The sequence below is a fragment of the Chenopodium album genome, chromosome 18, assembly GCF_948465745.1.
Source record: "Chenopodium album chromosome 18, dcCheAlbu1.1, whole genome shotgun sequence".
Lineage (NCBI taxonomy): Eukaryota > Viridiplantae > Streptophyta > Magnoliopsida > Caryophyllales > Amaranthaceae > Chenopodium > Chenopodium album.
The window spans coordinates 8,612,212-8,636,450 of record NC_137851.1 but is presented as its reverse complement, the minus strand read 5'-3'; the positions used below and the strand labels follow the sequence as shown (position 1 = coordinate 8,636,450).

The 24,239-nt window shown below is 35.6% G+C and overlaps 2 protein-coding genes and 1 non-coding gene across 3 annotated transcripts; 1 reads left to right on the top strand and 2 right to left on the bottom strand.

Annotated features, from left to right (window-relative positions):
* Positions 1 to 279: 279 nt before the first annotated feature.
* Positions 280 to 353, bottom strand: TRNAR-UCG (transfer RNA arginine (anticodon UCG)). Its single transcript has one exon. It is a non-coding gene; the product is annotated as a tRNA-Arg (tRNA).
* Positions 354 to 2,491: 2,138 nt separating this feature from the next.
* LOC145592989 (argininosuccinate synthase, chloroplastic-like) lies at positions 2,492 to 6,992 on the top strand. The gene is made up of 10 exons (XM_081649503.1): positions 2,492 to 2,646; positions 3,265 to 3,323; positions 3,478 to 3,559; positions 3,779 to 3,908; positions 4,703 to 4,751; positions 5,036 to 5,218; positions 5,402 to 5,476; positions 5,593 to 5,778; positions 6,178 to 6,266; positions 6,358 to 6,992. The coding sequence occupies exons 1-10, from the start codon at positions 2,571 to 2,573 to the stop codon at positions 6,908 to 6,910; spliced, it is 1,482 nt and encodes a 493-aa protein (XP_081505629.1). The 5' UTR covers positions 2,492 to 2,570; the 3' UTR covers positions 6,911 to 6,992.
* A 378-nt stretch (positions 6,993 to 7,370) lies between these two features.
* Positions 7,371 to 21,347, bottom strand: LOC145592988 (uncharacterized). Its single transcript, XM_081649502.1, has 10 exons — positions 21,064 to 21,347; positions 20,921 to 20,965; positions 20,750 to 20,806; positions 13,431 to 13,500; positions 11,488 to 11,529; positions 11,295 to 11,368; positions 9,326 to 9,396; positions 9,084 to 9,169; positions 8,847 to 8,953; positions 7,371 to 7,650 (listed from the first exon to the last, which is right to left on the bottom strand). Exons 1-10 carry the CDS (start codon positions 21,211 to 21,213, stop codon positions 7,588 to 7,590), a joined length of 765 nt encoding a protein of 254 aa, XP_081505628.1. The 5' UTR covers positions 21,214 to 21,347; the 3' UTR covers positions 7,371 to 7,587.
* Between the last annotated feature and the right edge of the window lie 2,892 nt (positions 21,348 to 24,239).

Genomic DNA, 24,239 nt, shown 5'->3' with positions numbered 1-24,239 from the left:
TCGCAATTTTTACTTAAAAGATCTATACAAAATGATATATTAAAAAACGTTATACTACATAAGTCAATAGTGGTAAGAAAAAAAAAAGAGAAAATATATTTTATTGAAACTAGATAATATTAGATCAGCAAAATTCAACTTAAAGCGAATATGTATTTTATTTTCTCGTCAAAAAAAATACTGTAATAAGTTTAGGTTAGTTTAGATAAGATAAATATAAATTTACTAAATAGAACACACCCTAATGATCTTGCATTTCAATAAGGGATTAAAAAAAAATGACCACAGTGGGAGTCGAACCCACGACCTTCTGATCCGAAGTCAGACGCGCTAATCCACTGCGCTATGCGGTCTATTTTGTAGAATATTCCTTATTTAATTTTAGTATTCACGTATTTTTCAGGACAAAATTTTATCAAGAAATCGAATTTGTATAGTTGGCAGAGCAGGAAAGAGAAATGGAGATGGTGATTGGTTTTTGATCGGCGACAAAAAAAACGGATGAATGATGTTTGTGGCGGCATAGCTCCACTTGAGCCGGTTGTGATGAATTGTCAATAAAAACACCCTTTTTTTTCTTTCTTATAAGGCCCGCATCCAACCAAAAACCTTGATTAGCTGACCCGTATTGTTGATAGACTTGTACTAATTTGATCCGATTTGACTTGACTCAAAATTGATATGAAATATATTAAACTAATTTAGGGTCTGTTCACATTTACTGAACTGAGCTGAATTGAAATAAACTAAGTTGAACTAATTGGAGGCGAACTGAACTGAACTGAACTGAACCGAGCTGAAATGAATATTTTATGAGAGAGGAACATTAGGAGCTGAACTGAACTGAACAGAACTGATTAGAGCTGAACTAAACTAAACTGAACTGAAATTAGTAAATGTGAACAGACCCTTAATAATATCTTTAAATACTCCATCGGTCCCCTTTTAATAGTCCCTTATGGACACTTTTCACGGGAATTAATAAACACAAATAAGAATAGTAAAAGTACATTGAAAAAGTAAATTGACATTGGGTATGCAAAAAACTAGAGAGAGAAAGTAATAAAAGTACATGGGAAAACAAAATTTACATGGAAAAGTTAAATTTGCACAAATATTGTTGCAAATTGGAGGGAATTTTGATAAAAAAAATTAATATTAATACTTGTTGGAAAAGGCAAATGGGGGAACATATTGGGACTAAAATTTGTTAATAAGGGACTATCATTTGGAGACGGAGGGAGTAGAAAATTTAGAAATATTAATATTGTAGCAATCTAATTATTTCGAGTACTAATATATGAAAGAAATGCCTATATATAATTTTTTTTTTCAAATAATCCAAATGAGCTACAAATATACTTTCTCCGTTTCTTTTTAGTTGACATATTTCTTTACTCACGTTTGTCAATGCACAAATTCAATCATTTATATCTTTAATTACCAATAAGCAAAAATTATAAAAAGTTGATATTTTGAAAATATACATGGTGACAAATCTTACAAGATCTCACTTGACTATATTTTTCTTCATATGTTAATTACAAAACATACTCAAAGGGAGATGTGTGAATAGTGCTAAAGTCAAAACGTATCAACTAATAAAAAACAGAGGTAATATTTTATAAATGGAAGCCAGAGCTTTAAACTTGGAGCCGTGACATAACGCATTTTATATAACTAGTAGTCTACTAATGGGTGAAAAATACTTTGTCGGTAAGCAGTGAGGCAATGCTAATGAAAATGTTTTTTTTTTTTTTTTAAATTTTTTTTTAATTTTTTTTTAGTGTAATTTAGTATGGAAAATAGCCTATAAATCTCCATATAAGTACAATCATCCATCACCAAACGATACTAGATGCAAAATGAAAATTTATGAAGAAAAATAGATGATTTAAGGATGATTTTGAATGATTATTTTTTTATTATTATTTTATAAAGAGCATATATTATAATCAAACAATATTTAAATCCGCCAAAATTATAATGCTATGGAAAGGACTCAAATGTACATATTATGTGCTATTCCCCGTATTCCACCTTGCTACGAGGTGAGCTATGGTGTTGTATGCTCTTTTAATATGTGAAAAATAACAAACATCGAAACCATCAACAACAATATCATCATAAATAACGAATGATAATAGTGTTTTACCTTAAATGAAAAAACGAGTATGGTGGATATACACTTTCTTTATCACTAAGCGGTCATTTAGCAACCTTAACTGGTGATCATGACTGTTTTCTAAAATTCACGTAAAAAATCATTCCCATTAGACCATTACTATTGTTTATAACGGATTACCAAATGAACCGTCCGTACTTAGAGATAAGTTTCAAAGTAAGATTCTAAAAACTTCTAAAAAAAACAAATGAAATGATACTTCAAGGAATATCTATTTACCAGAATATTTTGTTTGGTCCCATTGAGCCCGAAAACCTGACCCGCTTTGCCCATAAACCTTTGTGAGCTGCTTATTTAGAACTCCTCTTAAACCCTAAAAACCCCTCTAATTTTAGAATTCAGACGACTATTTTCTGGGAAAGAGAGAAACAAGTTGATAAGAACGATGGCTCAATTGCATGCCTTCTCTGCTACTGCTGCTGCTCCTTCTAATTCAATTTTCAATGCTCCTAAAAATTCTGGTACCCATTTCTATCTTCTTTATTCTTTAGCTGTTCTGGGTTTTTTTTTTAAATGAATTAAAATGATGGGATTTTTATATTTTTGGTGAATTAAAATGATGGGATTTTTATATGTTGTTTGGTGAATTAAAATGATGGGTATTTGTTATTTGATGAATACTATTCATAGAAATTGAAATGGAAATGGTAATGGTAATGGAGGATGGAAATTATTGAAATTTGAAGATGAAATGATAATGGGCTTGCGTTTAATTACATAAAAATTGTCGCTTTTATTGGATTTGTAGTGTAAAATACAATATTTGCAAAAGTTGGCTATGCTTGTATTACTTAATTATAAGGGGGAGATAGATAGGAGATTTTTGCTTTGATGTATATACTATTATGTATGTTGAACTGACCATTTATCAAATGTAGCTTGCACAAAATGTACTGTTGATTTGTTGTAGTTATCGAGTTTTTGTGTGGATGCCGATTAGCTTAGTTGGTTAAAGTCTTTTGAGTGGAGGTGGCTATAAATCTCGTCTACATCATTGTCTCTCCAGATGTGCCAAATTATTTTAGTTATTGAGATTTTTTATTGATTGTCACTTACTATGATCAATAATCTTTGTGTAGGTTTCTTCCAGGCTCAAGTTAAATTATGCTGCTCAAGAAGATTGTCAATGTTTAACAAGGTACATGAATTGCCTTTATTGCTTGATATTTAACTAATTTTATGCCGTGTTCTTAAGCAAATCATAGTATTTCTGCATCATCTTTTTCTTTCATTTTTCTGTTCTTGCATTGGGACGATGTTTGAATTTGATATTCTTGGTTGTCTTTTGTCAGTTTGGTTCAAATGTGAGCGAGTTCTGTGGCAGTGCAGTTATCCAAAATAGCAGGTGCACAAGTGATGTTCAGAAGAAACAGGGTGAGAATATAATTTTGTAGATGTTGTATTGTATAGGTTTTCTCTTAAAAAGAATGGGTATTATTGCACTTGTATCTTGTGTGACCCTGCTCCTGAGCAACCTAGAAAAGTTGCTTGTTTATGAACTTGTCTTTTATTGAATGGTTTGCGTTAATTAGATTTGATTCTATGCTATAACTTTTACCTTTTAATCCCCATGACCTAATTTGTCTGATGCAGCTATCAAAGCAATTTTATCAAGTGAAAAAGAGGTAGAAACAAATGGTAGAGGTCTGCGTGGAAAATTGAATAAAGTTGTTTTAGCTTACAGTGGAGGCTTGGACACATCAGTTATTGTTCCTTGGCTGAGGTATTTTGTAACTCTATTGTCTATAGATGTATTTTTTAGGCTTTGAGTTTCACTATTATGACTTTTAGGCTGAGAGAGAGGAGGAAACTATAGAATTATTTATTTCGACTGAGCTCACTGTAATAAAAAATCCATATACACTTTGCTTTCGAACTGATCCATCTAACAAACTGTAACTAACAGGAGTTAATAGAATGCTGAACGTCGCTCACTAAACAAGCTAAGCTACGTGTTACTCCTAGGGAGAGTATTTTAGTGCCAAAAATTCAATGCAAATTGTCCTAGTTGTGGAAGGCAATGGAGATTGACTTGCAGATTATTAGCTGGCTAAATCACTTAACTTTACAAAACCCGAAGCATATATAATGAACATTGTATACTTAAGTTGTTTTCATGCCTCCATATTTGTAAATTATGGGTTACAATGCTTTCCTTTCCTTTGTCTTATAAAATTTGAAGGCTAGTGGAAAAAATTGCCAGCAGATTTGTGTACTTTTGGGCCTTTGGCGCAAATGGCACCAATCTCACCATAAGGTTCTGAAAATGGAAATAATGTAGTACCAAATCATTATTTTATTATTATGTTTATAGAGATGAACTGATTTATTATATATTTGAGCCTATGGGTCATGATCATGTCCCATTTTTTTTTGGGGAGCTGAGGGGATATCAGCTAATAATCAAGAAACATAATCCTCTCTGTTCATTTATCTCACCCGATAACTTCTCTGTTTTCAATTTAAAATTCTGTGTTTAAGTATGCACATACTGAGAATACTTGCTCTCTGGTCCAGGGAAAATTATGGCTGCGAAGTCGTTTGTTTTACTGCTGATGTTGGCCAGGTACAATCTTTGACTAACACTGCCTATCATTTTTCGATGTGGTTATGGCTTTCTCTTTTTCACCTGAATATTCCTTTTCTGAACCTTTACTTTTCATTTTATTCTTCTATTTGCTGAAATGGGTATTTTCTTCTATGGTTTGAATGCCATTATAATTTTTTTCTTAACAAGTTTACTTGATGCAATTAATCAAAAACATTTTAAATTTTTTTACAAATGACAATGTGCTTGAATGATATAAGTGAAATTGGACATTTACATGATATATAATTAACTTTTTGCAGGGGCTGCAAGAATTAGATGGTTTGGAACAGAAGGCTAAGGCGAGTGGTGCATGTCAATTAGTGGTGAAGGATTTGAAAGAGGAGTTTGTCAAAGACTACATATATCCTTGCTTGCGTGCGGGTGCTGTCTATGAGAGGAAGTATTTGCTTGGGACGTCAATGGCACGCCCTGTCATAGCAAAGGTGCGCATATTAGTTAGTCTGGTTCCCACCCCCCCCCCCCCCCCCCCCCCCCCCTTCTTCTTTTCTCTCTCTGTCTCACACACACACACACAGAGTCAATACTACCATCTATTTTGTCAATCATGTATGTGAAGAATCCAACAGATTAGAAAAGAATCAATACTCTTCCTGCTTATTATGTAGGCTATGGTGGATATTGCTAAAGAAGTTGGAGCTGATGCTGTTTGTCATGGGTGCACTGGAAAAGGAAACGATCAGGCATGTTATACCCTCTCCATATAGTGTAGAGTGAGAACTGTATTTCATTCTCTCTCTCTCTCTCTCTCTCTCTCTCTCTCTCTCTGTGACAAACCATTATTCCTATTCATTTACAGGTTCGTTTTGAGCTTACATTCTTCGCTCTTAATCCTGCTCTCAATGTTGTTGCACCATGGAGGGAGTGGGACATCACAGGAAGAGAAGATGCTATTGAATATGCTAAAAAACACAACGTACCTGTTCCTGTAACAAAAAAATCTATTTATAGCAGAGACAGGAATTTGTGGCACCTTAGCCATGAGGTAATTTCTCATATTTCTTCCTTCCATTTTAAAAAGCTCCTAGATGTGTGTTGTGCTGGGAAAGTTGATGCTTGCATTAGGTTTTAGGTTAGTTACAGAATCTGATGCTAGATTCTTGGTGGAGACGCATATTGCTGGCTCCAATTTTATTATTCAGTCATTAATTATTTTTTATCAAAGTAGTAATTCATAATTGTATGATTTTTATGTAATACTTTGCTGTCAAATGCTCAGCCATTTTCTTGCATGCATGCAGTTGTGCTTCCAAGTAATATGCCACAGAAAATAGAGAATCCAATGCTGAACAAATCTGTTTGATTGTTGTCTCTTGCATTGCTATTTCTGTTGATGGAAATTTGAATCCAATAAATGATCTGACTTTTCCTTGTGATGTTGAAGGGTGATATCCTGGAAGATCCAGTGAATGAGCCGAAGAAGGATATGTACATGATGAGTGTTGATCCAGAAGATGCGCCGAACACACCCGAGTACGCATTTCGTTAATATATCTTTTTGATTTAGTCATTAAGAATTCCTTCTCCATAACTTTGTCCTCATTGCTATTAAATGAATGTGCAGATACATTGAAATCGGCATTGTCTCTGGTTCCCCCATATCACTAAATGGAAGGGAATTCTCCCCAGCAACCCTATTATCTGAGCTCAATGAGATTGGAGGAAGACATGGAATTGGACGTATTGACATGGTTGAAAATAGATTGGTGGGTATGAAGAGTCGTGGGGTGTATGAAACTCCTGGTGGAACCATCCTTTTTAATGCTGTTAGGGAACTTGAGGCTTTGACCCTTGATCGGGAAACAATACAAGTAAAAGACTCTCTTGCCCTTAAGTATGCTGAGCTTGTTTATGCAGGTCGATGGTTTGACCCTCTTCGTGAGTCCATGGATGCTTTCATGGAGCAAATTACACGAACAACTACTGGCTCAGTAACGCTCAAGCTGTACAAGGGGTCTGTCACGGTAACCAGCAGGAAAAGTCCGTATAGCTTGTACAGAGAAGATATCTCATCTTTTGAGAATGGGCAGATTTATGATCAGGCTGATGCTGGTGGTTTTATCAGACTCTATGGTTTACCCATAAGAGTGAGGGCGATGAATGAAAAAGGCATGTAAGAAATTTTAAAAATTTGTGTTGTAACTTTTGATACAAGTTGATTTGTTTTGGTCACTTAAGCTAAGTTGAGTTAGAATTGTATCATCATATCCTAATTGGGTTTTACAGCAGTTTATTCAAATTTTTAAGTGAGGATCATTAGGTAGTTAATTTTAATAAATTTTATTTTATCAATAAAAACTTGTACGACCAAGATTCATTATCAGTATGATTGGCATATCGAACAAGTGCTGTCCTGCGCCTATTTTTTGTAAGCACTGTTTTAGTAATTCTGGTTGCATGGCACAGGTTAAACTTTCACTCAAATTCTTAGCCTAACATTCATATTTGACTCCACAAACAAAGAGCTATGTTTAACAAGTTCGGTTGTTCTCAGAGCAAATCCAATCTACCAGGGGATTAAACAGAATACTTTGGTCTATAGTTGTTCTCATATTTCTGACCCTAGCTAATTAGTAATAAGGCATAGGTAAAATACAAAAGCTTTGGATTTTATACATATACACGTATATGATTGCAACAAAGACAAAATTTTGGGTAGAAAACTTCCAGCAATGAATCAAACAAATGAAGCTTAAGCTACAAAAGTACAAATACATCTTGCCCTCAAAAAAAAAAAAAAAAAGGTTACAAATACACCTCGTGTGCTAGAGAACTATAAGTATTACAAATATGCCTATTTGCTATGTACATATTCAAGTAGAAGCCGATCAAGCTCAAAATGCCGAGACAAATATTCCTGCAAAAACTCAATAGTGACAAACAAATGTGAAAATCTCAAAACACCAAGACATTCCTGCAAAAATTCAATATTGGCAAACAAATGTAAATGTGACTATGAGCAATCTTCAGATAAAATTGAAACAAGACCAAAAGATTAACTACTGGTGAAACAAAGGTACTGCACCCAGTAAATCCTTCATGCCCCCAAACAACAGAATAAGTGAATATCCACTGCCTCTAGGCACAGGCAAAAATATGTCAAAATTTAAAACTGGCATATTATTCAGTTTATCACGGAATAGACGGAGCATCTCTTATTCATGTACTAGCAGGTATGTATGTCCCAGTTTTATTGTATACTTCCATTTTGGTCCATCCCAATCAAATATTTTGGAACAACTTACGCTTACGACCTTTCCTCTCTCCATCACACTAACACTTTTTTCTTAACCATTCCTACAATCACTATATTCATTAGCTTCATCCACTTTCAGAAATTTTGGTCACATCTAACATTCAATCACTTCCTACTACATTTCTTAGTATGCGTGACGAAGCCAAATTGGAAGAACTAATTGGGAAGGGTCCTCTACATAATATATGCCCCAATAGTCATTTCGACTATAGCATTGAATTGAATCCAATACACTAGATTGAACAGTAGAAAATTTCCTCATCCTAGTCATTATCTTTTGTCTGCATGCCTTATGCCCTTATGAAGAGAGAAGTCTGTGCAAACCAACCCAAACTAGAAGAGTAAAGATCACTCGTTGATGCGGCTGTATTCGCCTTCAGATTGAAATAACATTGACAGATAGACATAGGGATATGGGATGTTATATTTAGACCATTTCTTTAGAGTTTAAACTTGATAAAGCTCATACATATGCCACAAGAAGTCCTTAATACGTCATCCTATAATTATGAATGAGGTGATGAATTGATGATAATCCACGGGCAAAGTACCAGATCAACTAGGCATATAGAGAGCAGATCCAATAAGCCAGAATATGCAGACACAAGGAATGTCAAAATCATACATTCAATCATGTACAGAAAACAGAAGAGGGGGACAGTTTGGGAATCAGTACTAGCATGTATTGACAAGGAAAGAAGGTCATTCTCATTATCAATATTAACACATCTTCAACCATCAATTAACATACTAAATTAAAGCAGTAAATGCAGTTATCAGGCATGTAGTGTGTGTACCTTGGTTACAGAAGGATGAAAATCTTTTGCATCGAAATCCACTTTTGGGTAGCGAGTTACCTCGGTAGCGTTCTCAAATAATATGTATGCTGGAAGTCCCACATTTCCTATAGATACATGTTTTAAAAAATAGCATTCCTAGTATCAGTAATTCCAATTGCTGACTAATACCAACCATAAGCAATGAAATCTACAGAAAAAGACACGCAAATAATCCTATCCGTGGCAAAAATTTACCTTTTAGGGAAATTCCAAATTTGTCAGCAACGTTAGGGAAAAGCCCAAGATCAACTATACCAAAGGACAAATTATCATTTACATATCTGCATTGAATATTCAAAATTAAAGAATGATTGTCAGTACTCAGTAGAACAGAGAGATAAGAAATAAGATTATTTCATCAGAATCTGGCATCTCTAGGACAGAATGATCAGCATCAAGTTTCAACATAATTTATTTATTAATAAAAAAACACTTACGTAACAGAGAGTTCAGGAAAATTCCGACTATTCCGTACACACGTTGATGAACTTAAAGTACGAAATTCAACCTGAAACAGTGGAATTCAAAGAGTCATCAACTTGACAAGCCATTTGGTAGGACATAATAAACTAATGATTTGAGTGACAGTAATGAGTCCTCAACCATTCAAAGCCTCAATGACATGTTCGATAGGTTAAAAGGAATGACAGTAACGGCAATGAGTTTATATGTAAAAGTCCCTTGATAAATTCCTTGGTAATTCAACTCCACCTCATTGTTGTTGTTGTTGTTGTTATTATTATTATTATTATTATTACTATTACTATTATTACTATTACTATTATTACTATTACTATTATTATTACTATTATTACTCTTACTATTACTATTACTATTACTATTATTACTATTACTATTACTATTACTACTAGTATTACTACTATTATTACTACTACTACTATTATTATTATTATTATTACTACTACTACTATTACTACTATTATTACTACTATTATTATTATTATTATTATTATTATTATTATTATTACTACTACTACTATTATTATTAACCTAGACAAGCATATTAACAAGTACATTGACAATTTGACATGGGACTTCCCTTACAAGATTACATATAAATTCACTACTATAACCATCTTTTTTTTACCCCCCTACCAAACAGGCCATAAAGAGATGAGAAAAATGAGACTAAACATGTACAAATATCCATGAATACAGAACTTTTAAGTCATCAAACTGACATGAAATTCAGTAATTATATAACATGATGATTGGCTCAAATGATTACAAGGATATTCAGTTAATGAGTGCATCAATACTAAAATCCAAATGAAGGAATTGTTGTATGTTACTACAAATTTGGTATATACTTATATGACTGCGTAAAAAATGCAGGTTCTGTGCAATAGACTCAAGTGGCCCAAGCCCACTCACACCAGCAATCCAAACTTACACAAGAAGGAACAAGAAAAGCAACTAAGCTACAGCAACCAAGGAGCTGACCAAGTGAACATGTGAAGCTTCTAATTGTAGTAACAAAGACAATCTCAAGTTAGGATGTTTGAGCTTTTAGTAGTTGAAGGACAAATAGCAATTAAAAGGAACTTTTATGGTCAACTCTCTTAGTAGTAATCTGTATAATATAGGAAGGGGGGAGAAATGGGGAAGGCATGCTTTTTATGAATTAGAATTGTTAGAGCTTGATAAGCTCAAGTTACTATTGGAGACTAATAGCCTCAAGCTATTACTTATCTTTGTATCCTTTGACTCAAATTCAATCAAACTTCCAACCTTCCTTCAATATTATTATTCAATTATTTACAAATACATAACAGAAAATCAGTCCATAACATCCTGATAAAAATGTGATGAAGCAGATTGGAGTTCATAAACAAAGCACCAAGTCCAAGGGATCATATAGTCATTGTCCTTAAATTAGCCAAGCTAATACTAGGTAGGATTAGAATCCCAAGGTAATCAAGATGATTGAAGGTACCTCATGTTAATACAAGAGAACCATCCCCAGAAACTAACTAAAAGGGAGTAGAGCCAATAGACCTATTTAAGCTCCACATCAGACCCTCCAAATAACCAATGTGGGACTTAAGTCCCATACCTTGAGACTTCCTCAAATTATGTTGCATTGTGTCCCCATAATAGACTTAATCCTTTAACTTAGTGGGATATTGATATTTTTCAGACCTAGTAAGCCAGCAAATGAATCTCATTCTGATTCAAAATGGTCAATATTTCCTGTTCCTAAAAACTGAACTTACAGCAACAATTCACAAATCCTAAGAAAGGAGCATGGGAGAGAGAGAGAAGGATAAAGATCACAGGTTGCAGTTTACAAATGCTATCATACCATCATTAAACAGAAAGTACAGCCTTCTAATTCAGTATGAGAAGTGAAACATGAAAAGATCTAATGAAGAGTTCACCCACCAGCCAATATCTTGATGAAACCCCTTCAATCAATGTACTTTCCAACTGCAATGGCGTCATACTCTTTGCCACACCTATGGAAAACCATGCAAAGATCAATGGCAGAGCTCAGGTACTTTTGATGGATATCTCATTTTAAAAAGAGAAGCTGGGGGTGGGGAAGAGAGATGTATGGGTACATTTACGGGCTTACCCAGTTCAGGAAATGCAGGTTGCTGAGAGAGTATATATAGCACTGCAAGAAGAAAATACCAAAATTGAGTCAGTCATAGGTGACAACCAACTTCAGCACATAAACTGTATAACATAGTGATTCCAAAGCAAGTTACCAAAAAATAAAAACACTCCACTCATTAACTTGACTGGTGCAAAAATGGCTTCAAAGTCATTTATGTCACTTGGGAAGTTAGGGGCTAGACACTTGTGATGTTTTTACATGATACATGAATGAATAAGAACTGGTTAAAAAGAAAACATACAAAAAAATATGATAACCTCCAAATAAATAAATTAAAAAACAAAACAAACCAAAACTTGAGAGCGCTTTCCCTAAATAATGCTATGAAGAGTTGCAATTCCAAGTATGCAACTACTTTTTTTAAAATTCCCAATATACCGTCCACATCAGCGATTTAATTGGGTAATTTATTTTTCCGGTATTTTTGACCAAACCGCTAACTCAAATAGCGATTTAAAGAAAAACCGCTACTTCAAGTAGCGGTTTCCTACCTTATATATATATATATATATATATATATATATATATATATATATATATATATATATATATATATAAACAAAAAACACTCCTCATTTTTTCCTCTAATTGTCCCGGTATGTTGTTCATACCAAAGAAGCTCTAATCTCCATTGCCAATTTGCCATCATACTTATCCAATATTCAGATCTTACACATTCTTCTCTCATTCTCTCTTCCAACTTCATTCTCCAATGTCCTTCATCCTCAAAGTTTTGGGTGGATTCAAATTGGGCATAGATAAATTAAGTTTGAGAAATAGATTTTTTTTTTATTTCAGATTTTAGATGGTTTCATGGTTTTATCTTGCAAATCTCTTTCTCAATCTTTATGTTTTATTCAAGGTTGATTTCGTCTCCACCTTTGCCACCTTCTCCACAGCCTTCTTGGTCATAGATTGTCGCAGCAAGGTTACTGTAATATATGCCCAAATGTAATTTTTTTGTAATTATTTAATCTAGACCTAACCAAATTTACTTGATTTTGTTCTTTCTCTGAGTACTATCAATCTTGAAACATCATCGTTATGTGATTTTATTTTATTATTTTTAATTATTTGTTTGTTGATTTTTTTTTTTTATTCCCTTAATTTTGAGTTTTGATTATTTGAGTTTAGGTAAATTTTTGAGGTGGGATGGAAGTGAAATTCTGTGTAATTTTGGATGACTGGATGAGAACATCTTGTAGCTAGCTGAAGATTTAAAAAAAAAATTAAAAAAAAAAATTAAAGTAGAAACCGCTACTTCGAGTTCATTTGGTATCACTTTGATTTTCTGTTTTTTGGTTTTTTGTTTTTCAAAATCATATGAGATATGTCATATAAATACATAATGAATCAAAAATTTCTCAAAATTATTAAAATCATGATAATTATGAACACTGATAACAGAAAAGTAAAAATACCTTTTTCTTGTTTCTTTTTTTTTTTTTTTTCAAAAAAGAGAAAACAAAATTAAAAAAAAAAATTAAACAAGCTCTCAAGTAGCGGTTTACTTTTTAAAAAACCGCTACATGAAGTAACGGTTTACAGTTTAAAACCGCTACTTCAAGAGTTCAAGTAGCGATTTCTCACTGATAAAAAAAGTTTTTTTTTCTCCACTTGCTGACGTAGACGATAGATTGGGAATTTCTAAAAAAATAGCTGTAAACTTGGAATTGCAACTCTTTGTAGCATTATTTAGAGAAAGCGCTCAAAACTTAAGTATTTGTGGGTATAAGACTATTGGTTTGCAAAGGAATTGTTCCAGCACACACACATTACTCATGTGTTTGTGACCTTATAAAGTGTGTCTTCATCCGAAGTTGCTCTCTTTTTTTTTATGTCAATGTATCAGCCCACATGTAGACATGCTAGTAAAAGTCAAAGATTACAAGACCTACCTAAAAATGCCACCATGTACCATAAAGCCAAATGGTAATCCACATATAGAGCAAGCAGAAGAAGAAATGCCTGGAGTCAGAACAAAAACTGGAATTAGAACAAGCAAAGATTTAAATAATTCAATCAGCAACATCTCTACCATAACTATGGAGTACTCTGCTTTTATTACAATAAAATTGGCGAAAGAATATATATATATTGTTATGGGCATCCCTGTCAGTAACACTCTAAGATTTCTCTTAATTTCAAGTCCATCATATTACATTATATGAATTGCAATAACAATAGAAGCTCCTTGATTAATTCAAGTATTATCACAATAAGATGAACAATCATCCATTGCAGATAAAACACAGAATGTGATATTCATGTTGAAGAACATAATGACAGAAGTTCGTTGATTGGTTCAATTCAAGTATTATCACAATAAGCTAAGCAATCATCCATCACTAATATAACAGAAGGTGAAATTCACGCTAAAAAAACATAATTAACATTTTTTCTGAAAACTTAACCCCCAGTGAAACACAATATCTATAAAATAAAGTTATCCATGAGAATAGAGAGTCAATGAAACACCTACCCATCATTTATAATACTAACAGAAGATAATTTTTTTGATAACATGGTCATTTTGTAATAACACTTATGTGATAACCAGTAAGGCCACATAAGCTTCTCAAGGTTAATTAGCACCTGTCAGAGGATAAAAATAACCTACATATTAGCAACTTCTCAAGGTTAGTCTGTCTAAAAAGTCTCTCTCTATCGCTTCACTTTGTTTAGTTATAAGGTTGTGCAAGGGATCAGCCCAGGCCATGGATCACATACACTCGAAGGAAGCCCAAGAAGAATATTCCAGCAACTTGATGCTGAGCTGGTAGTCTGTTATGAGTTTGTTATGGGGTTTGGGGTAATGTGGTAATTTTGGGAAATAAGTTGTTATTCCTCTTAGCTGTAGTTGAGGCTAGTAACTGATTATAAATAGGAATTTTGTAATAGAAGGGAGCATGCTAAATATTGATTAGAGTGAAGTTTGTTGGAGAGAATTCCTTCCTCTCAAAAGAAGGAGAGTTGTATTGTATAATTACACTGATTATCAATACATCATATCAATTAAGCTTCCTATAATTTCTGTGTGTGAGTGTGTACTCTGTTTTTTTTTCTGACCTGAGTCCTAGCAACTTGGTATCAGAGCAGTCACGATCTCATCGGAGTTTAGGATGGCTCGCCTTACCCATGCTCAGCGTTTGGACCTGCTCGAGCAGGAGATTGCTGGTGTTCCGGGTCGGGTTGCTGAAGAAATCACTTCAGCATTGGCTTCGTTTAAGGCTGATCTTACCAGTCAGTTTGCTGCTAGCTCGGAGAAGAATCGATCGGAGAATCGTGGACCTGGAATGAATGGGTCTCCTTACCAGTGGGATAACCCATTCGCCAGAGCGCCGCCGCAGCTGGAGGTTGGCACTGGTGGAGGACAGGGCTGTCAATCTAATTGGAAAATGAGGAAACTCGATTTACCAATTTTTGATGGAAACAATCCAGATGGATGGATACTTCGTGCTGAGCGTTTTTTCCACTTCTATCGACTCAGCGCGGAGGATCAGCCGGAGGCGGCAGTGGTGGCTCTCGACGGTGATGCTCTGCTTTGGTATCAATGGGAGCACCGTCGCCACCCGTTGCTCACTTGGGAATCCTTGAAGAAATTAATTCTCCGGCGCTTTCGCACCACCGCCACCGGGACGCTCCACGAGCAGTGGCTGGCTCACCAACAAACTGGCACGGTGGCGGATTATCGGCGACGCTTCATTGAGTTGCTTGCCCCGTTGGATGGTGTTCCTGAAGAAATAGCTAAGGGCCAATATATTAATGGGCTAGAAGAGAAGATCCGAGTAGAAGTTCGGATCATGGATCCGGTCACACTGGATCATGCAATGGAGCTGTCGATGCGGGTCGAGGAAAAAATCCGGGTCAACCCGAAACCCAGATACGGGGGTAATCTACCCACGTGAAAAGTTCCCTACCCCACCCAACGCCCTTCTCCAAATCTATCCACCCAAAACACGAACCCAGCCCATACCACAAACACGAACCTAAACACAATCCCTAACCTAAACTCGTCCACCCAGAACCACCCAAACCGCCTTCCTTACCACCACAAAAATCCCGGCGATATAAGGAGATTAACGGAAAAGGAGGTTCAGCAGAAGCGCGAACAGGGCTTGTGTTTTCGCTGTGATGAGAAGTGGAATTTGAACCACCGTTGTCGCCGCCGAGAACTAAGTGTGCTTCTCACCGTCGATGATGACGAGGTTGAGGAAGATGAAGCTACTGAGTTCGCCGCCGTGGAGGTACCCCCCCCCCCCTCTTTCCCCTCTGTCTTCTTCTTCTTCTTTTGACTCGAATCCGGGGGTGTCGATGTGTTCTATGATGGGCATAACAACCCCAAAGACGATGCGAATGATAGGCTCCATTAATGGAGGCAAGGTGGTAGTGATGGTGGACCTTGGGGCCACACACAACTTTATTTCAGCCATAGCAGTGCGACATTTGAACTTAACAATTTCAGACTCCAAGCATTTTGGGGTGACCTTGGGTACGGGTGAGACTGTGCAAGGGGAGGGAATGAGCAAGGGAGTAGTGCTGACTTTGCAAGGTATTTCTATCATTGAGGATTTTCTTATCTTACCCTTAGGCAATTCTGATGTAATATTAGGAATTCAGTGGCTTGAGAAATTGGGTACTATTGCTTCGAACTGGAAGAGTCAGACCTTGAAGTTTCAGGTGGGTGGAGAAATGGTGACTCTCAAAGGAGACCCACTTCTAGAGAGGACTTGTATCTCACTCAAAGCAATGGTTAGAACCTTGCAAAGGGAAGGACATGGTGTTTTATTGGAGTTTAATCAGTTAGAGGGTCTGCAGGAGACTGACCCCCATATCCCTGCTGCTCTCCGCCCTCTCACTGATCAGTTTCAGCAGGTGTTTGAGATGCCATCAGGGCTGCCTCCTTCCAGGGACATTGAGCATGCTATAGTATTGAAGAATGGGACTAATCCTATTAGTGTACGGCCCTATAGGTATCCTCAATACCAGAAGGATGAGATTGAGAAATTGGTACAGGACATGCTCTGGGATTATTCAACCCTCTTCAAGTGCCTATTCTAGCCCGGTTCTTCTCGTTAAAAAGAAAGACGGCTCGTGGAGGTTTTGTGTCGATTACAGGGTCTTGAACAAGGAGACAATTCCCGATAAATTTCCAATACCGGTGATCGATGAATTGCTTGATGAACTCAATGGTGCTTGTGTGTTCACCAAGTTGGACCTTAAATCGGGGTACCATCAAATTCGTGTAAGAAAGGAGGATGTGCCCAAGACTGCCTTTCGCACTCACGAGGGACATTACGAATTTCTCGTAATGCCCTTCGGCCTCACCAATGCTCCTGCAACTTTTCAGTCTTTAATGAATGAGGTGTTTAGACCTTTTCTCCGGAAGTTCGTGTTGGTTTTCTTTGACGATATACTCATCTACAGCCACTCCATGGATGAGCATTATCACCACTTGCAGCAAGTTTTGCACACATTAGCCTCACACCACCTTTATGCTAATATGAAGAAATGTGAGATTGGGAAGGAGAAGGTGGCGTATCTTGGCCATGTGATTTCAGCAGCAGGAGTGGAGGTTGATGCCTCAAAAATTAATGCCATGATCAATTGGCCTGTTCCCTTGAATCTCAAAGCCTTGCGTGGGTTCTTAGGCCTTACAGGCTATTATAGAAAATTTATCCAAGGATATGCTGAAATAGCTCGGCCTTTAACTGACTAGCTGCGTAATGAATGTTGGGGATGGACTGCTGAAGCTACACAGGCCTTTGAAGCCCTGAAACTAGCTATGACCAGAGCACCTATTCTAGCCATGCCAAATTTCTCTTTGCCTTTTATCATTGAAACAGATGCCTCAGGCTTCGGGTTAGGGGCTGTCTTGCTGCAAGGAAGTCACCCTATTGCGTATTATAGCAAGGTTTTGGGTGTTCGGGCTAGAGCAAAGCCTATCTATGAAAAGGAGTTGATGGCAATTGTGTTTGCCATAGAAAAGTGGAGACATTACTTGTTAGGAAGACAATTCATTGTGCGCACTGACTAGAAAAGTTTGAGGTTCTTATTAGAGCAACGGGAGGTGGGGCATGCTTATCAAAAATGGGTGAGCAAGCTTCTTGGTTACACTTTTGACATCCACTACAAACCTGGTCCTACCAATAGGGTAGCTGATGCCCTATCAAGGCAACAACCAGAGGTGGAGTGTGACACTCTGGTGGCAGCATGTGGGGTGAGTTGGGAGTATGTTAAGTCGTTCATTGACAAGGATTTAGGGCTGCAAAAGCTGATTTCTCACTTCAAGGAAGGTGGTACTGCTCCAAAGTGGTTTTCAGTTGAAAATGGGGTACTAAGGTACAAGGGAAGGGTAGTAATTCCTTCGAAGTCTGAGCTCACAGCTAGGTTACTCAAGGAATATCATGATTCACCAGTGGGAGGACATGCTGGAGACTTGAAAACGTATCAACGTTTGGCAGCCGAGTGGTATTGGTCAGGCATGAGAAGAGAGGTAGCAGCCTATGTCAAGCAATGTCACGTCTGTCAGCAAAATAAGACATCAACTCTCACTCCCTTGGGATTACTTCAACCCTTGCCAATCCCGGACAAGGTATGGGAAGACATATCCATGGACTTTGTTGAGGGTTTGCCTAAGTCCGGAGGGTGGGATTCAATCTTAGTGGTGGTTGATCGCCTCACTAAATATGGCCATTTCATTCCTTTGAAACATCCATACACAGCTCAAGGAGTAGCACTTAGCTTCATGAAGGAGATTGTTAGGCTTCATGGAATGCCCTCTTCTATTGTCTCAGATCGGGATAAGGTGTTTCTGAGTGTGTTCTGGTCTGAGTTATTCAAACTGCAAGGCACTCACTTGCGGAGAAGTACATCATACCACCCCGAGTCAGATGGTCACACAGAAGTTCTCAACAAGGGAGTTGAGTCTTACCTTCGTTGCTTTGTCAATGGGAAGCCTAAGTGCTGGGCTTCCTGGTTGCCATGGGCTGAATACTGGTATAACACAGCATTCCATACAGCCACACATTGTACACCTTTTAAGGCTTTGTATGGGAGGGACCCTCCTCAATTGGTGCGCTTTAACCCAGGTAGCACTTCTGTCTCTTCCATTGAAGACCAGCTATTGGAAAGAGATGCCATCTTGGATGAACTAAAATTTCATTTGGTTCAAGCTCAACAATATATGAAGCAATATGAGGACAGAAGGGAGGGTGAATTTCAGGTTGGGGATATGGTGTATTTAAAACTACAGCCATATAGACAACACTCTTTGGCAAAGCGTGGGAATGAAAAGTTGTCTCCTAGGTTCTATGGGCCATACACAGTGCTGCAAAGGGTTGGACAGGTAGCCTACAGGCTGCAACTACCTGATTCTGCCAGGATTCACCCTGTTTTTCACATTTCCCAGCTGAAGAAAGCCATAGGAACAGGACACTCACCATCACAGCTTCCCTCACAACTTACTTCAGACTTGGTTCTTGATGTAGAGCCAGAGGCAGTGCGTGGGGTCAGGACTTCTCAGCAGGCTACAGAGGTCTTAATCAAGTGGAAAGGCTTGCAGGAATTTGAGTCTACCTGGGAGCAATACACTGAGATTGATGACAGGTTCCCCTCTTTCCACCTTGAGGACAAGGTGCAGGTTTGGGAAGGGGGTATTGCAAGGGATCAGCCCAGGCCATGGATCACATACACTCGAAGGAAGCCCAAGAAGAATATTCCAGCAACTTGATGCTGAGCTGGTAGTCTGTTATGAGTTTGTTATGGGGTTTGGGGTAATGTGGTAATTTTGGGAAATAAGTTGTTATTCCTCTTAGCTGTAGTTGAGGCTAGTAACTGATTATAAATAGGAATTTTGTAATAGAAGGGAGCATGCTAAATATTGATTAGAGTGAAGTTTGTTGGAGAGAATTCCTTCCTCTCAAAAGAAGGAGAGTTGTATTGTATAATTACACTGATTATCAATACATCATATCAATTAAGCTTCCTATAATTTCTGTGTGTGAGTGTGTACTCTGTTTTTTTTTCTGACCTGAGTCCTAGCAGGTTGTATACATCTAAATCTCCCAGTTTGGCCAAAGTTCCCCTTTCCAAACCTTGGAAGCTCAAAACTCAAGGAAATTCAATGGGAAACCCATTATGTGACCTGCATTTACCCCTCCAGGAATTTTTAGATGCATAATAAGACCTTTTCTTTAAAAGTCTCTTATTAAAAACCAAACTACCTTTAATGCCTTCTTTATTTGCACTTTTTGTTGATGTTAAAATTTCAGATTTCTAAATGAAATTATTGAATCATTGTCTTTATTCCACATTTCTACGGCTCCTACCTGTAAGGAAAAAAAGTGTTTCCCCAATTACCTAATTTGCATCAAACTTTACTGTTTCTCAGCAACTTAGGTGCATTACATGCATATAGTGAGATTCATACAAGGTTTGATGTTGTTGCTACTGTTGTTTATGACAAGTCAGTCACACAACCCTAATGTTTACCAACCTCACAAGGTTTAGTTTGTTAGTTATTTGGCATCTGCATCACACATTCAAATAAAATTATCATATTTTACAGTGAAAATCCTAATGATATATTGACATTGACCAAATACTACAATATACAGCATAACCATAAGCAAGAAGTAAAAGATGGTAGCTAAACATGTTTTGTTGCTGTAGTTAAGTGATTAAATTGATCATTACAGCATATAATTCAAGAATTTCAATCGGCCCTCTTCAAGGAGCCATGAAAACAAGGGCAGAAGTTAACCGGGTTTTTCTCAAGGGATAACTAGATAACTACATGAAACCATCTGGCTATATAATCCATTGCCTTTTCTCTTTAAAGCCGGATATGGCTATATGATTCTCTAAGAGAGTCAATTGCTATAATTTTAGCTACCTGGCCTACCTCCAACTCTCCCACAGTTCCTTAATCTTCTATAGAAACAACAAAATGGGTATTTGCCTTGTGTAAGAACAAAAACACAAGGCACACTAAGACGATAGGGCTCCTATAGCCTACGTGCAAGGTGCACTAAGACAATTGGGGCTCTAAGCACACACGATTTCGAGTAACCAATCTACGAAGGGTTTTACTTGATTACTCAAGTTAATCTTATTCCTAATACCATCCCTATATCACACTCATACTATCTACATTCAACATAATAACATATAATTAAAAATAATGAATTCAGCAAAAATTGAATCAAGTTATCACCTTCCCAAAAAGCAATGTATCAGCAATAACTCCCTCCCATGTTTCTTCCCTTACCATCTGGGTAAATTTCAACAAAAGATCAAAAGATCAAAAGTTCAAAATCAATCACCCATTTTATAATCAATATCACAGCTAAAAAAATTGAAATTAAATAAATTTAACAAGAAATACCCTGACAACAGAAAAGATTGTAAATGCGAGAATTGCTTGAATCTCCTGTAAAAATCAACAAAAAAAATCAGTAAAAAAAAAATTGACAGACAATTAAATAAAACTTTTTTTAAAAAAGGATGAGAGAGAAAAATATTGATTACCCGGCGAAGAAGAAGTAGAGAAACATCATGAGGGAAAATGGAAGAAGCAGAAATACGAATTGGAAGGTAAGAGAAGAAAACGAGAAAATGGAAGAAATAATGTGGTTCTGTAACTACTGTATTCAGCCATTGAAATGGATTTCTTATCATTGCTTTCTATTTATTGTAACCGATCTATCAATCAAATTATCCTGCAAAAATCTGCAATTTTTGTTTTCAGATGCTGAATTTTCTTCCTTCAGTTCTTAATTTTCAACTTTTCACTGAAAAACTGTAAAGTTGGAGGAAGAAGAAGAAGTGTTGAGTTTTTAGAATTGGGCTTTTTTCAAGAGAAACCAAGAAAACCAAAACTTTGAAATAATGGACTGATTACTTTCAAAGTTTCAAGCCCATTGGGTTGATCTTAAGTACTATTATCAACGAAAATTTAACGAACTTGATCATATCTCAATTTTCACGATTTTTCAGCTTGTTTTACGTGTTAAATGTATGGAAGTGGGGTAAGGTCAAGGGTTCCCATCAACAAGTACTCTTTACTCAGTGAAAATTGAATCCTAAACCTTTAAGATCTATATAAATCGCTAAATTAAGTTTCTTACCAAGTGAGGGAAAGTGATTTAGGCATGCCAAAAATTGATTTTGGCACACCCATTGAGAGAGCACAGTTTTCAAAACACTTCTCACATAAAGATGTGCCAAAATCAATTTTTGGTGTGCCAAAATCAATTCCCCCAAGTGAGTCAAGTCTTGCATATTGGTCAAAAAGAAACCAGGATGAGTCAACAATTATACTAGTATATCTACTTCGTTTCGGTTACCACACCTATGTATAAACCACAATTTACTACATATTGGATTGGAAACCAACTATATGATGCCTCTATTAATTTATACCACTATGTCATGCTCAATTCAATCGTATATTCCCAACAAAGCTTATTGTGTTCTTTACTTTAGTTGTTTTAATTTTAATATTAACCCTCTATTATTGAAAGTTCAACTCAATTAAAATTTACACGATCTTCACTATGCATCTTTGTTGTCGAAACACATTGTTGATTTGTAACTCCGAGTGTCTCACATTAGATAAAGATGAACGATGATACCACCTTATTAGATAGATGAGTTACTCTTACTATCACTAGTTGGTTAGTCTTAGTATCACTAATAGGTTAGTAATTTAGTATGGAACATTTTTTTGGGCTTATAAGTAGACCAAATTGTCCTCTTATTGTTTGGATTGCCCAGACTTGTTTTGTATCATCTTGGTATAATTGACAACTAGCTTTAAATTACTAAGGACACTCATAAATGTTTGTTAATTATACATAGCCCTAACAATTGTTGTTTTCCAGTTAATAGTTATGGTTTTGGATTAATATTTATAGTTCTCTTGTTAGTAATTAATAATTATGGCTTTTAATTGCATTGGGTTATTGTTTATGGTTTTCTTATCGATGGTTGTGGTTTTCTTGTAAATATATAGATATGCTTTACTTTTGGGTTAATTGTAACAAATATTTTGTTAACAGTTAAATCTTTGGGGTTAAAATTTATGGTTTTTGAGTTAATATTTATGAATTATGATATCTTAGTTTAATTTATGACTTTTTGGTTACTCTTATTATTATTGTTTCTCTAGTTAAATATTTACGGTATATAGGTCAACAGTTCAATTTCTATATATTTTTTTTAATTTTTTATTTTGAAAAGGTTCGATTTCTAGTTGATTTTGAGAAAGTATGAAATGGGCCTGAGCAACCTAGAAAAAAAAGGGAGAGTTTGGTCTACAAACAATATAACATCATATATCTAGGTATTTTGCACAAGTTAGACAGCCAAACACAAACATGTATGTTGTATACTTTATAAATTCATGATAATATATGGTACTTAATAAGTAATTATAATATAATTATTCCTGTATTTTGTTTTAAGTGATTGCTCGAAACTCAATTTCGAACATTAAAGTAGTGAATTGAGCACAAGCTAAGCTTGAAAGTAGCACCCTTAATTATAGAATTTGTTATACGCACTTGGGTGCACCATACACCCAGCTAACTAAAGGTTAGTTTTTACTCTTTATTTGATGATTAGATGAAAAACAATCATCAAAATGAGTATAAAATACTCCTGGATATACGATACGTCCGAGTGTATATAACAATCTCTTGAAGGGCGGGGTTGAGGAGTAATAATAATACGAGTAATAATAAGTAGGAAATAATGCCTAACATATATAAGTATTATAAAATCCAACTCAGTTGAGACCATTTACATAATTACATCTACTTGGACAAGTTTTTGGTGAGGCTAGGCCAACTCACATTTACTTGTTCTCTCCAAGTGTTGATTTTAAATCTAATTAATGACTAAAATAATACTTCATATTGATTATTATTTCATTATCAGTTTCAAAGTTAGGGTCTGTTCACATTTACTTAATTTTAGTTCACTTCACCTCCAATCAGTTCAGTTCAGCTCCTGATTTCCCTCTCTCGTAAAATATTCAGTTCAGCTCAGTTCAGTTCAGTTCGGCTCCAATTAGTTCAATTCAGCTCAGTTCAGTAAATATGAACAGGCCCTTATTAATTGCAACAATTAACTTTTGCACTTTTTATATATAATTATTATTATTATTATTATTATTATTATTATTATTATTATTGAATCTAAACCAAAGTTATCAAATAAAATGTTGCTGGTATTAATCTTACTATATATATATATATATATATATATATAGTGTGTATACTATCGTAATTATTAAATAAAATATTGCTGGTATTAATCTTACTATCTATTGTGTTCAGAACTATATATATGCATTAGCAAGTGTTGCATTATTTTAAATCCAAGTACATAATTATATGATGCAATAAAGTTGGACTTGTACTCCAATACAAACTAATCCAAACCATTACTTATAGAAAATAAATTGCTAAATTTATATTTACATGATTTTCACTTAACTGAATTTTAATGAAATTATTAATATATTTTCTATATTTGTTTACATTTGGGTGCAAATTGACCCAGGTAGCTTAGTCCTTAATTTTTACCAATATCTAAACTTTTGATCATAAACACCAATAAAATTTTGGTGCAACATCTACGTGTCATGAGCTTTGAAATCATGAGGTAAGTGTTACCAAGTAGGTCAGTCATTGGTAACT